The 14,135-nt window shown below is 39.2% G+C and overlaps 1 protein-coding gene across 1 annotated transcript in view; it reads left to right on the top strand.

The window, feature by feature from the left end:
- The window catches only part of LOC149262508 (uncharacterized), a 213,747-nt gene that overhangs the window by 154,842 nt on the left and 44,770 nt on the right, over positions 1–14,135 (top strand). The window contains exons 7-8 of the mRNA XM_089424837.1: positions 7,457–7,553; positions 7,672–7,759. Coding sequence (XP_089280963.1) covers positions 7,457–7,553; positions 7,672–7,759 — 185 coding nt within the window. The remainder of the gene's footprint in view (positions 1–7,456; positions 7,554–7,671; positions 7,760–14,135) is intronic.

The following is a 14,135-nucleotide window of genomic DNA, read 5'->3' as shown; positions in this document are numbered from 1 at the left end:
GACGCTGCAAGTACAATAAAGACTATAAGGCTGCAAGAACTATAGAGACAAGTCACAAAAGACTAATCCTCATCATAACAATCCTCATCAAAAATAGAAGCAGCACAATGCTCAACAGTGGATGGTAGTGCTGAAGAAGATGATGCACAAATTCCACTTCCAGATTCGGCCTCAATATTCAGGGCAACAAGAGAGAGATCCAAATCAGGATTTTCTGCATCCACATCCCATTCTTTAGAAGGACCACTGTTGTATTCTGGACCCCTACGAGATGCAAGGCGAAGGTTGGAGTGCACATAAACAAGATCCTCTGCTTTCTGTGAGCCCAACCTATTGCGCTTCACAGAATGAATAAAACCATAAGTGCTCCAATTCCTTTCTGCTGATGAAGAGCTTGCCACTTGTGAAAGAATACGAATGGCAAGGTTTTGCAAATGTACACCATTTGCTCCATGACAAATCCACCACCTAACTGGATTCATGGTGCTTCTCTCCTTCAAAGCTGATATATCTGCATAATCATCTATTCCTGCAGCAAAACTGACAAATTCCTCCTTTACCTCCCTATGTAGATGAGAAGGAAACATTCTCATAAGGGCTTTTTTCACCCCAGTAGCCACCTCTCTATTCTTATGGGGTGCTTTCCTCTTCCCATTGCTTTTAGCAATAAGCTCCTCATCATAAAATTTGGGGTTCAAAGCATGTGCTAAAGTGTGCAATGGTGTATTGAAATTGTTCCACCTATCAACAATGATTTTCTTGATCAAACCAGCAAAATGATCATCAACAAACAAAAGTTGTGGAGACTCCTGCGAAATGATTTCCATAGTTTTCTCAACCATGGAATCCATGCCATCATATACCTCTCCCAAGAAAGGTTGGTCAGTGTCAGCACTCCGGAGAAGCTCAAATGCAGGGGTTGTGAACTTTAGCAAGAAATCTACCTTACTCCACCAATCCTCATCAAGGCACAATCTACGCACCATAGATCCCCGCTCTAAATCTGCTTGTCTCCACTCAATCCAAAGTTGACTCACCACCATAGAAACTAATGCATGCTTAACCTCAACAAGGCGGCGCAACATCACGAAGTTTGAGGCATATCTTGTCTCAGCAACTTTTAACAACTCCAATTTGGAGTACTCTCGAAATATGGCCTGAGACTGGTGGTGGTTGGTGATGAATTTGATAATCTCCCTTTCTTCCCCTGTGAGTTCCTTTATCCAGGAAACTTTGTTGTCGATCTCCTCTAAGATCAGATTCAGATTATGGACAATGCATGGTGTCCAAAAGATGTGGTCATACCTCCTCTCAATAATTAAACCTGCAGCTTTGCAAACCGGTGCATTATCTGTGATAACTTGCACCACCTTGTTAGGCCCTATTTGTTCAATAGCTTTTATAATAACATCAGCAATGTACTGTGCATCTTTCACCTCTCCTGAGCAGTCTTCTGCCTTGATAAACATTGCTCCTTTGGGGGAAGTGGCAATGATATTTATCAATGGTCTGCGCCTCATATCTGTCCAACCATCTGAGACTATGGTAACCCCAGAGCTACTCCAGGAAGAACGAATTGGAGCTAAAATGCCCTCCACAAGGTCCTTCTCATTTTTGAGAAGCTGGGTTCTGACTTTCTCACAGTTGGGCCCCTTGTACCCTTGAGGAGCTTTGTTAACTGCCCTTATCATATCTTGCCAGTAAGGAGAGCGAACAACATTGAATGGGATACCACATGCATAAATGCACCTAGCCACTCTGGAATCAGTTTCTTCTCTTGCTTGCACATTCACCAATCTAGCAATTCTGCTATCCTGAACTGAAAGGGATGCCCCTGGGCCTCTGGTATTTTTGGGTGGTGGTTGTTCATGTTGTTGAGTGTGACCAGCTCTCCTCTTTCTTGCTTCAACTACAATCCTTGGCTCAATGTTAGATGGAGCTTGAGTAAGCTCATCATGCCTTCTCTTAGTACCATCCGCCTCATCTTGCTCTCTTTGATATGCCCTCCTTGCCAACGGATCTAATGTTTTTGTGCAACCTGAAATCCCCTGTCCTCCTCCATGCAATAGATGCGCCTTCACTCTTGGGTAGGAGCCCTTGTACGTATTATTGCAAAGATTGCATCGCCATTCCCATAAGCCACCACCTCCACATCTTTGAAGCTTCGTCACATGCCTCCAAAGAGGATAATATTCAGCCCTTGGGTTGGCCCTAGGGCTTGAACTTGCAGCTGCACTTTGGCTGGAAGCCATTGCTGCAAAAATAAATTAAAAAAACAAATCTGTAAATAAAAAAGTTAAATAATAAAAACGTTTTTCATATTTTTGGCTGTATAAACCCTAGAAAAATTGAAGAAATAGTAAGAAAAAACTAAGAAATGAATGTGGCTTACCCAAATTAATTTTCTATGGCTGAAACTACCCTAAAATGCCAGAAAAGAGGAGAAATATGGCTGTAGCTGAGCCAAATCTGCTGCAAAAATAAATTTAAAAAACAAATCTATAAATAAAAAACGTTTTTCATATTTTTGGCTGCCTAAACCCTAGAAAAATTGAAGAAATAGTAAGAAGAAACTAAAAAAATGAATGTGGCTTACCCAAATTAATTTTCTGTGGCTGAAACTACCCCGAAATGCCAGAAAAGAGAAGAGAAATATGGCTGTAGCTGAGCCAAATCTGCTGCTACTAAAATCTCCTGCTGAAATCTCTTTCTCTTGCTGCTGAAATCTCTTTCTCCTGCTGTTGAAATCTACTTTGCTCACTGCTCAAAACACCCTAGTTGAAACAACTGCCAGTCTCCAAGAGAAATGATTTGCTGAATAGTGTGATGAGAGAATGAGACAAATTGCTCTTTTATAACTTTAGAATAGGCTTCTAGAATTTACCGGAAACCTAAAAAAAATTTAAAAAAAAATTAAAAAAAATAAAATAAAAAACAACACATTACAACTGGGAAACGTGGCTTGTACGGCCTGGAAACGCGTTTCCGACCGTACTGCCACGTTTCCGTTTCGGGAAACGTGGCAGTACGGCCGGAAACGCGTTTCCAGGCTGTACCGTACGCGTTTCCCAGTTTCGTTTCCATTTCCTGCCTGAAACGACCCCTCCCCCCACGTTTCCTGCAACTTAGTGTATAGGGTATATGTACCAACACTTAGGAAGATAGTCATAAGGAGAGATGTGAAGTTTGGGGAAGTCCTTAGAGCGTAAGTAGGCTACAGTGTGGGAGGAAGAGCAGTAGGCTCCCAAGCGGGAGGCTCAACCAATGCCTTAGACTATAGCTGTACACATTGATGGGCAAGCCGAGTAGCATGGGGATGAGAGGGAACACATAGTTGGAGGAGAGAATGGAGCCCACTCAGGTTGTGACGCCCAACACATGGAGAAGGAGAGGAAGATGGATAGAGCAGTTGATCTAGGAGGTGTAAAGCGAGTTGGTGCTCCTAGTACATCGGTTCGATAGAGTAGACAACTGCATAGGTACACAGGGTATATGGCACTCATCACTGAGTTATTAGATGCCGAGCCTTCCAACTACTAGGAGGTAGCCACTTAACAGGTGTGGAGAGATGCCATTGTGTAATATGCCTCCATCATGAAAAATGATGTTTGGGAGGTGCTACCAATGCTTGAGGGAAAATCTTGCTGGTTCTACAAGATCAAGCATGGGGATGATAGGAGCGTCGAGAAATACAAGGCAAGATTTGTGGCCAAGGGGTTCTTGCAGATAGAGGGCATTGACTATGACAAGACATTTTCCCTCATGACTAGATATTCGTTTGTCAAGATCATTATAGCCATTGCAACTTAGATGGGGTGGAAGATCCACCAAATGGATGTTAAAACAATGTTCCTCAATGGGGTTGTTGAAGAGGAGATTTATATTGAGCAACTGGAGGGGTTTGAGACATGTGACAGGGAGATTCATGTATGCAGACTCATGAGAACCTTGTATGGGCTCAATCAGGCTCCACAGGCATAGTATGCTTGTATTGACAATTACCTACAGGGATTGAGCTTCACTAAGATTGAAGTGAACCCCAACCTCTACTACATTGTTGTTGGAGGTGAGCCGCTTATTCTAGTGTTGTATGTGGACGATCTGATCTTGATAGGCGTAGATAAGCTCATTTAGTAGTGCAAGAGAGATCTTCAAAGTGAGTTTGAGATGAGGGATATGAGGCTGATGCACTAGTTTCTTAGATTGGAGGTTTGGTAGGGGGATGGTAAGATCTTCTTGGGGCAAGGCAACTATGCCCTAAAGATTCTGGGAGAATTCCACATGCAGGATTGCAGGCCCATGACCATGCCTCTAGTCACAAAATGGAGGAAGGTGGGCACATATAGATCAGAGCAAGTAGGTCCCATGCTTTACCGACAATTGATTGGATCACTAATGTATTTGGGAAATAGATGACCAAACATATGTTTTTCAGTTAACTCTTTGAGCCAGTTCATGGTCGAGCCTACCAGAGTGCATTGGGTTGTTGCCAAACACATATTGAGGTAACTCAAGGGGACAATAAAGTATGGATTGTGGCATAGACAAGTTGATGGGGTGAAGCTTGAGGGCTTCACTGATGCAAATTGGGTAGGGAGTTCTATTGATAGGAAAAGCACATCGGGTTACACTTTTATTGTTGGATCAATAGTTGTTTCTCGGTTTAGTCAGAAGCAGAGATCAATTGCATTGAGCTCAACAAAGGCAGAGTACATGGCTACTAGTTTGGTAGCATGCGAAGCCATCTGGTTGAGGAAGTTGCTTGTGGGCTTGTTTAGACAAGCTACAGTCCACTGTGATCCACTATGACAATCAAAGCTGCATCAAGCTCTCTGAGAATCCAATGTTTCTTGATCGTTCAAAGCACACCGGGATACACTATCATCACATAGGGGACATTGTTTAGAGAGGTACAGTTAGACTCCAGTACATATCAACAGAGGAGCATACAACAGGCATCCTTACCAAGGCTTTGCCAAGGGGCAGATTTGTTTCCCCTAAGAGACAAGTTGGATTTTTGTGAAGTAGTAGAAGCAAGGGTTTGTAAGAAAGGAAAGAGGAAGGAGACTACTCATTTGAAAAGGATAGAGAGAGGATGCTTGCTTGAAAGTTTATTACTATAAAAAGGAACGATCCTAGATAGATTAAAATCCAATTCGGGTCATTCCTTGGTGATTATGATCTAACATAATCTCTGCTTAAAAGAAAGCTTCTTACTAATCAAATTGCAATTTGAATTGATGAAAGAAATCAAACTTTCAAATTAATGAGAATTTTTATATCAATCTGAATTTCCATTCCACTGATTGATGCCATCACTAGTGCAGGTGTCTATTGCCCCTCCTCGTAGGTCTCTTCATTGACTGTAATCATATTATGTAGTGCAAAACACCTTCCTCTCTAAGAGGGAGTGTTGATTGGAGTAGAGAAGCAAGGGTTCTGCTTGCCGAGGTGCCACGGCTAACATAGGGACCTACAAGACAACCTCTTAAGGAATTATTTATTTAATTAACTATTTCCTAATGTTGGACTTCAGAAAAATTAAACAGTACGAAGTTAACATATAATTAGATCTTAGCCCTTCATCAAGATTTAATCTTTTCGCCATTGAGAGTGATGGTGTGGCCCAGGTCGAATTATAATGGTGAATAGGTTGCAAAAGTGGCCAGTTCAATGGGCATAGAGTGTGTGTGTGTTAGCTCAACAAGAGGAAGTTAGGGTTTCAGCAGTCAGCAAGGAAGATCAACGACCAAGAAGGAGAGAAGGACAGGGCTGAACAACCTTATTTCAACCCATAATTAGCATGGCCATGCAATGAGCTAGTGTGTGCATAGAAAGGCAGTACAATGCATACCAGTGCATAGAGAGGCCATAGTGCACAGCCATACAGTAGCAGAAGTGTGCAGGGGTGTTTTGATTTTCCTTGGTTCAGTTATTTAGAAGGTTTTGCTGTAGAAGGGAATTGTTCCCTTGCCGTATTAATTTCTGAAGATTATTATTTTGCTGAGCTAATAGAAAAACACACACAATTTGCAGGTTTTCCCTGGAGTTGGGGTTTCTTGGGTATATCTGGTGTCTTATGTGTTTGTCTTCAACTTTATTTATTTCTGCTGTGCATGCTATAGTTTTGTAATTTAAGTTTCAGAACAGCAGTTTAAATTATATTTCTGATTGCATGCCTAGATAATTACAAATCAGTTACTCGGTTTTAAGGGAAACTAACACTCTAGAAAGTGCTTAAAGTAGAAGGCCATGTTTGGGCTGACACTCACTTTAAGCATGATCTAGGTGATTGGATATATTGTATGTAAATGTCCTCTTTGATTATCCAGTTTGGGTCCCACCCACTTAGATGGTAGGAGGTGAATAACATGGAGGTTTTATGCCCATGTCTTCTAATATGTTGAACCTTGTATCTTATGACCATAGAAGATATGCTATTTATTAGTTAAATAATTGAAAAATTATAACATGAGGTAGACATTACTATAGGATAACTCAATTGTAACGTAGATTCATTGCTAAGTTATCTCATAACATGATATGGCATTGTTAAATGCACTAAATTTTTTTACGTGTCATAATAATGCTTGCATTTTTAATAAATAAACTTTAACATGCTTCTATTTAATTGAGGTAAGAAATTCTATTATTTGATGCATTTATTCCAGATTTATGGTCCACCATATTTTAAATATTAATGTTGGTGGCAGCTATGGCCAGAACTATTGTTTTAAATTTTATCTATAAGACAATATAGCTCCTTGTTTATTTTGAAGTGATATAATGGGATCTGGTGTTCAAGCTAGCACGTTTAAAAGATCTTCCCTCTTCCAAGGCCTGTAGTTTTCCATGCTACTGAGTTTATCTTGAATAAAATCCCAGATTGAATGGCTAACCAGGGAGTAGGGTTCATACTACATGGTGAATTTTAACTTTAATTACATTGTAATTTTCTGTTATTATACTTATGTTCGTGTTTTATTGGCTTAACACAGCTGAACTCTACATTAATATGAGCATATACATGATCATTGTGTTGTCTACCGAGGTGGCAAATTTGCTTGGATGGCAAAAAATTGCCGGAATCCAGCCATTTTTTTCTCAACAAATATGACAGGAGTGCTTGAATCCTGTTTTTGATGGTGGAAATGGATTCAGCACCATCAAAAACATCTGCGGCACCCAAAATCTTGGAACTTGACAGCCGTACCCTGGATTTCCCAAAATTTCTGCTGGATTTTGTCAAAATCTTGCCAGAAATTCCACTGTTTTCTGGGCAAATTTGATGCCTCGTTAGACTACGCACATGATCATTAGTAGATAAACAGTGCGGAGTATGTCTCTATAAAATTTGACAAGGCTTTTAAAGTATCATTTGTTGACATGATTATTTAGGACATGTTTTATTTCCAAATTTTGTGTCCCATAATAGCTTTCCTGATTTTCTTTACAGAGCAACCCTATTGCAAGGTGGCATGTCTGCCAATGTCCCATCAACAGTATTTCCTTCTCTGCTGATGGCCAGTTTTTGGCAACTGTTGGAAGGGATGGTATTACTTTTATGTCCTTTGGTTTATCTTTCTCTATTTGTGGTTTTGTATCTGAGCATGCACCTGTCAAAGAATTTGAGTGAGTTTACAATTTCACATGTGAAGTCTGGTTTTGTAGGTCATTTAAGAATATTTGATTTTGGAAAGGAGCAATTGATTTGTGGTGGTAAAAGCTATTATGGTGCTCTACTGTGTTGTGCTTGGAGGTGAATTGCTTATGCCACTTAATTTTTTATTTTGCAAAGCATAATATGTTAATTTTTCAATGAGCAGAAAATTTTGTAGTAAGAATCATGTTATGAATATGCCCTGAAGAAGATTTTTTTCATAAAGCTACATTGCCATGTAGAAAAGGTTCTTGGTCTCTTTTTAGCAATAGTATTATTCTATACTGCTTCAGGAAATGACTCTTTTTGTAGTTTTCTTTTATGTGGATAGTTTGCCTTTTGTAGCACATAATGCTTTTCGTAACCATTTGACCGTATTCTCAAAATCTGTTTTTTGTTGTTTTGTTTTTTCTTTTTCCTTTCAATTTTTAAGGTTTTGGTTGTTGTGGCTGTTGAATTATCATAAATATAGCATTCTAATCTTTTGGAAAACGTTTTATAGTGGTTAACAGTGAGCATAATATGTGTTCAAGGGGTATGGGAGCATCCCTTGCATCTCCTATTTTTTTCAGGAAATCCCTTGGATCTCCTACCTGTCTAGGATGAGGGCACAGGATAACGATGCATACCTGAGGGTAGGGGACAATTCCTCATTGTCTGGTAGGATAAATATGCATCCCTAATGTTTTATAGTGGTTAACAGTGAACATAATATGTGTTCAAGGTGTACGGGAACATCCCTTGCATCTCCTACTTGCCTAGGATGAGGGCACAGGATAAAGATGCATCCCTGAGGGTAGGGGACAATTCCTCATTGTCTGGTAGGATAAAGATGCATCGCTGAGGGTAGGGACAATTCCTCATTGCCTGGCAGGTATTGGGGATGGAGATGTCTTTTGAAGATAGTAATGAGAATAGGGTGGTGAGTTTTTTATTTTTTTTATTTTTTAAATCTCTCCTAATTTTTCTAGCAAAAAAACCGAAATGCCAATTTTGTGAATACTACGTGGAAGGATTTTGGATTAAAACAGGCTAATTCATTTCTCCATGGAAAGTTTGTTGGTGAAGAAAGGCTTCCGTACATGAGTTGATATGTGTGACAAGAGTAAAGGCATATGGCTTTTGGCTGGCCACTGTATGTTTAATTGTTCCCACAAATTTCAGGAAATTGAGTCCTCCACATCAAATGATTCCATAAGTGTGTGTTCAATCTAAATTTTAATATTCATGGACCCATTTGGAAGGATTGAAAATTGTTTTGTGGGAGGCTATTTATAGAGTACTGGTGCACAACAGTTGGGCAATTGTCCCATATGACGGACCAATCACACCCGCAAAAAACCACACAGATGATATGCAGCAAGATACGAATGGAAGAAATATAAAGAACATTCAGAAGGCAGAATTTAAGAGAAAAATAGGCGATGAACATTCAAAAGGGTTTTCTCATTATTCTTAGCAAATTATGGTAAAATGTTCTGGACCATAGTCACACGAAAAGTGATTTAAATCACCAAATCATGATTCTAATTCTGATTGGCAGTCAGAGCATCTGATTTGAATCTAGCCAAGTTTTAATTGTGATGACCAAGTTTGAATTGGCTTGGCAAGTAAAAATTACGAGTTAAACATCCATGGGCCCAGTTTGTGTATAAAGGGAATTTTTTTTGGGTTTTTTGTCATTTTCTGCTGTCTGGTTCAGCTAATTTCTCCTCTGTGAAGTGACCAACAGTGACTGACAGTGCTACAGGAGGACAAACTCATCCATCTAAGGCTATCCAACGATGCTTCTGGACATCTTGGGCATAAAAAACAGTGGGTTTTTCTCAGAAAGTGGGTGTTACAGGCTTGTTTTGGTGTCTTTTTCATCTTTGGGGGTAAGCCGACAGGTTGCTTTCATAATTTCTTGACCGCTGGTTATTATTTAGGGTTTTTTTAAAGGGATTTTTTTGGATTTTTTTGAGTTATTTAGGTTTTGTTTTTTTATTTATTTTTTGCAGGGGTTTGAAGCTTTTAAATCCTAAGACATAGAAAGAGTGAGTAGCAAACAGTGAAGGAGTAAGGAATTTATTTGGGCTTACTGTGAAAAGATTCTGGGTTCAGTTAAGCTTCTTTATAAATTTTGCAAAGACCCTTGTCCAGATTCTTGGCGATGACATTGGTACTTGCAAAAATGTTACCTGAGATGTTAAACACCAAGCCAGCTCGACCATTGATTGCATGAATGAGCTTAAAACGAATAAAGCATGAACTAATGCAGAAATGGCACATATTGCGTGTGGCCAAACTGCTTCCTCCCTTCATTGAATCCTCAATTTGAGGCCCAAGTTTTCATGTTCCATGCATGCCTCAAAATGAAAACCAAATGCCACCTCCTCCTCCTTGCTTACCTACAAATTTGAGCACTGGAGGTGGAAATGTACAGTCATCCAACCCGATGCCCAACCAAGCTTGGATGGCACTGGTTGTGAAAAGAGTGTCCATAGTCAAGCAAGAAGGCCATTGCTAATTTTTGGTATTTTTGTGATATCCATTTCAACTGTGCTAGAAGCTCTTATTCGTAGTATATGATTGATGAAATTGCTATTGCAGGTTCAGGGTTCAAAGCCCCTACATCTGAGAGTTTTAGGACAGATTTTTGTTGGAAAACATTGCTGATAGCCACCCTATACTTGCTGAGTTTTGTTCCTCATGGGTAGAAGCAGGGTGCACCATCATGAGTGATGGAGGGATAGATCAGAGGAACAAAAATTTGATAAATTTCCTTTATCTTGTCCAAAGGGAACAATGTTTCTCAAATCAGTTGATGCCTTGGACAGAGATAAGAATTCTCAACTGATTTGTGATATGACAGAGGAAATTATTCTGGAAGTTGGAGAAGAAAATATTGTGCAAACTATTATTGACAATGCAGCTAAATTATGTGTGGCTGCTAGTAGACCTTTTGAGCTTATGTGCCCTGCCATATTTTGGAGCTATTGTGTTTTACATTAATGCTTGGGGACAATGGTAAACTTGTGTGGATATGAGCTGTTGTGGATAAGGCGAAATCTACAACCAAATACATTTGCTATCACACAAATGTCCTCCACACCATGAGAGTATACATTGAAGGAAAAGAACTTGTTTGTCCTGCAGTGACCAGAATTGCAGAGGTTATTGTTGTGATGGAGTCACTTGTCAAAGTGCTTAGGTACTAAACTTTTTCAATGTTCACCTGTTCAACTTCAAAATCAAGCTTCATTTCGTTTTCAAATTCAGTTACACTTTACATTAGAAATCAACTCTTTGACAATTTACTTTGATCTTTTGAGGATGGTTGATGATGAAAAATCCGTTATGGGTTACATTTATGAGTCAATGGATCTCACGAAGGAGGCAATCAGAATAAGGCATATAGATGAGGCTAAGTATATGCTTTTGGGATATTATTGTTGAGTGCTGGTATATGCAATTGTATTCCCATTTACAAACTGCTAAGTGCTTTTTAAACTCGGCGTACTTTTATGATAAGAGCAGATTTAGCAAGGAAGGGGTGGATGGTAGAGGGCTTAGGACATGAATTGAAAGTGCATCCCTTATCAAGAAACCCAAATTTGTGTCCAAGATAATTGGATACGTTCAAAATTATTCGCCTATACCTGTTCTATATGCAGACGAACTAAAATATTGCTAGGTATCCTTCAAGGCTTGACCAAAATACTTTAATTTTTTTTTCTTTTGTTTGTTTATGTTAAATGTTTTATCAAATTTTATTATCTTGATACAGCAGTATACCTGCTAAGTAGAACTCAGATGATGGTGGTGGTGGTGAAGTAGAAGACTTCAAAGGAAGCATGGTATGGAGGGACCAAAAATCAGTATCTTAGAGAACCTAGCTAGACCCAAAGAGCAAAGAGCAAGAAACTAATGATCACAAGATACAGTAACAATCATAAAGCCAACAAATTGTTTGATGTTAACCAACCAGTCGAGATTTAGCATAGATGTTGTAATTGATTTAATGCCCTCCCTTAAATAATTGCCCAAGGGAGGACAAATTAGCCCATCCAATCCCGTAGGCTATAGTCAATTATGAAGGGGGAAACCATTATTCAATGTTTTTGGGGTAACATTGGGTAAATTGGGGTAATTGGAGGAAAACTTGTGAAAGAATCAAACTTTGGGGCAGAGTGGAGGGAATCTTATTAGCCTTTCAAATTAAAATTACGAGAAGAGACCCCAAAGGGAATCTATAAATAAGAGAGAGGAGAATCATTTTCTCATCATGGATTGTTGATCTTTCTGATTTGTGAGCTGAGGTTCTTGAGGGTTTTAAGACCCCTTTTATTTGATTGGTTTTAGTGGTGAAAGATTCCACCCTAGCCAATCCCTTCTCTCTAATCTGTTTGGCATAATCTCTGTGGCATCCTTCAGCTATTCTGTGGCATCAAAGGCTTATGTGGCGGCTAAATCCTTGGCAGCGGGGGATTCTGAGGCATCTTCTTGAGCAACGAATTATCTCCCGGGCATCATCTAAGGTAGCGAAGTGTTGCAGCACAGGTTCATGTGCTCCTATTGAGATAGTGGCCCATCTTGAGGGAATTTTCTGGTGTAAACACATTAGTTCTGGCTAAAGCCTTGACCAGGAAGCCCCCTGGACTAGATTTGACGCAACGATGACCCTTTAAGGCCAAACTGTGACAATGAATCACCTTTGAAGGGGCCCACTGTGACAACGAGGGTTTGAATTAAACCCTATTGTGGTAGTGGCTATCCCTGGAGGGCTCCTGATGGTAGCGACTCACCCCCTAACCTTAAATATGTTGAAAAACGTAACTAGGTTTGATCTTCATAATTATCATTGTACTTGTATCAATATGTATTTCATGTAAAAACCAAAAGGAGATATATATATATATATATATATATATATATATATATATATATATATATATATATATATATATATTTATATTATTATTATTATTTTCTAGTCAAAGCATGTTCTTCATGCTCCTAGGGTTTCTTGAGTCAATAAGAAAATTTGTCATGAGTCAAAGTCCCATTTGGACTATTCGTATGAACACAATTTTTTTTATTTTTGAGTCAAAAAGAGTCAATTGTTTCACCACAAGACCAAATTGGCCCCCCTGATGGACAAGTCGGCCAACCCGTACGTTGTGTCTCTTCATATGATCGAACAACTATATATTGGCAACTGTGCTTCACATTTTTGCAACCAATTCGATTTCTGTGCAAGCAAGAAGAAGAAAATCAACAAAGTTGAAGGAGAAAGAGAGCAAAGTCAAAGGAGAGGAAAAGTCTTGTTTTCTGCCCTAATTTGTCCACACATGCAGATTTTTGTGGTGTTTTAGAGCTAGTATAGGGCCGAAATTGCAGGGCCTTAAATTTCAAGAAGAGGCCGAAATTTTAGGAAGTGACCAAAATTTAGAAGTGTGATCAACATTGACTTTTTTTGACTTTGACTTTTTGAGAAGGCATGAAGGAGGGCTGACTTAGGATCTTTGTGGCAGTGTTGGTCTTGGTCTTGGGACTTGGCTATATCACTTTGATCAGATTCTATAAGAAGAGGAGTTGTTTGGGTTTCCCCCTTGTGGGGTTTTGCCTTGGCGTGGAGCCCACATCTTTGTGTTCTTTGTTTTTTGTGATCTGGTAATTATTTGATGAAAAGAACATACTAAAAGAAAGTTGACAAATATTCACAAGCAATTATCAAGTAAGAGAAATCAACCCTAATTTGCTAGCCGATTGATTTCTCAACATGCTATTACGGTGAAGAAAAGGCAGTTTGAAGATCACATCTAGTTGGCTTATTTGAGGAAAATATTGCAGTAGTCATCTCTCCAAAAGGAAGGTTGAAAGAAGATATCATTGAAGGCTCTTGGAATCTTCAAGTTCTTACTCACTCAACTAAAAACACCCTTATAGTGGTACCAAGGACACAGAAGGAGCAATAGAGGGTCTACTCAAGCAAGGAGTCTATTCTGTATTCTTGTACAAGGTCTATGGCATACAATTTTGAAGTTCTACGCTGTAACAATCACTTGATCCAATAACTTCTTTAATTTACAATATTAGTTAAGCAAGTGTAGATAGAACATAAACCATATACACAACAGAAGATAGCCAAGGACTCAATAAGATGCAGTGAGTTTAGGCCCATTGACCAGGGCAAAAACCACAAGGGGAAAACCCAACTAGATTCTTCTTCTATTAGAAATCAAATGTTCAATAGAGATACAAAATACAACGAGAGAATGAAGAAGTATATCCAAATCTGAAGAAGATCTTTGATAGCAGTAGCTGATGGAAACACTGAATTACTTTGGATCACAAAGTTCTGCTCTTACCCTTAAAGACTCTCTCTCTCAATTCTCCTCTAGCCTCTCTTGTTCTCTCTTTCTCAAGTTTGTACTCTCCTTTCACAATGCACAAGTGAGTGGTAGAGAGGATGAGAGGCACAAATTTATAG

Source organism: Pinus tabuliformis, chromosome 6, assembly GCF_031772625.1.
Source record: "Pinus tabuliformis cultivar Carrire ecotype Pingquan chromosome 6, CPIR1, whole genome shotgun sequence".
In the NCBI taxonomy this organism is placed as follows: Eukaryota; Viridiplantae; Streptophyta; class Pinopsida; order Pinales; family Pinaceae; genus Pinus; species Pinus tabuliformis.
This window is presented reverse-complemented; position numbering and strand designations above follow the sequence as displayed.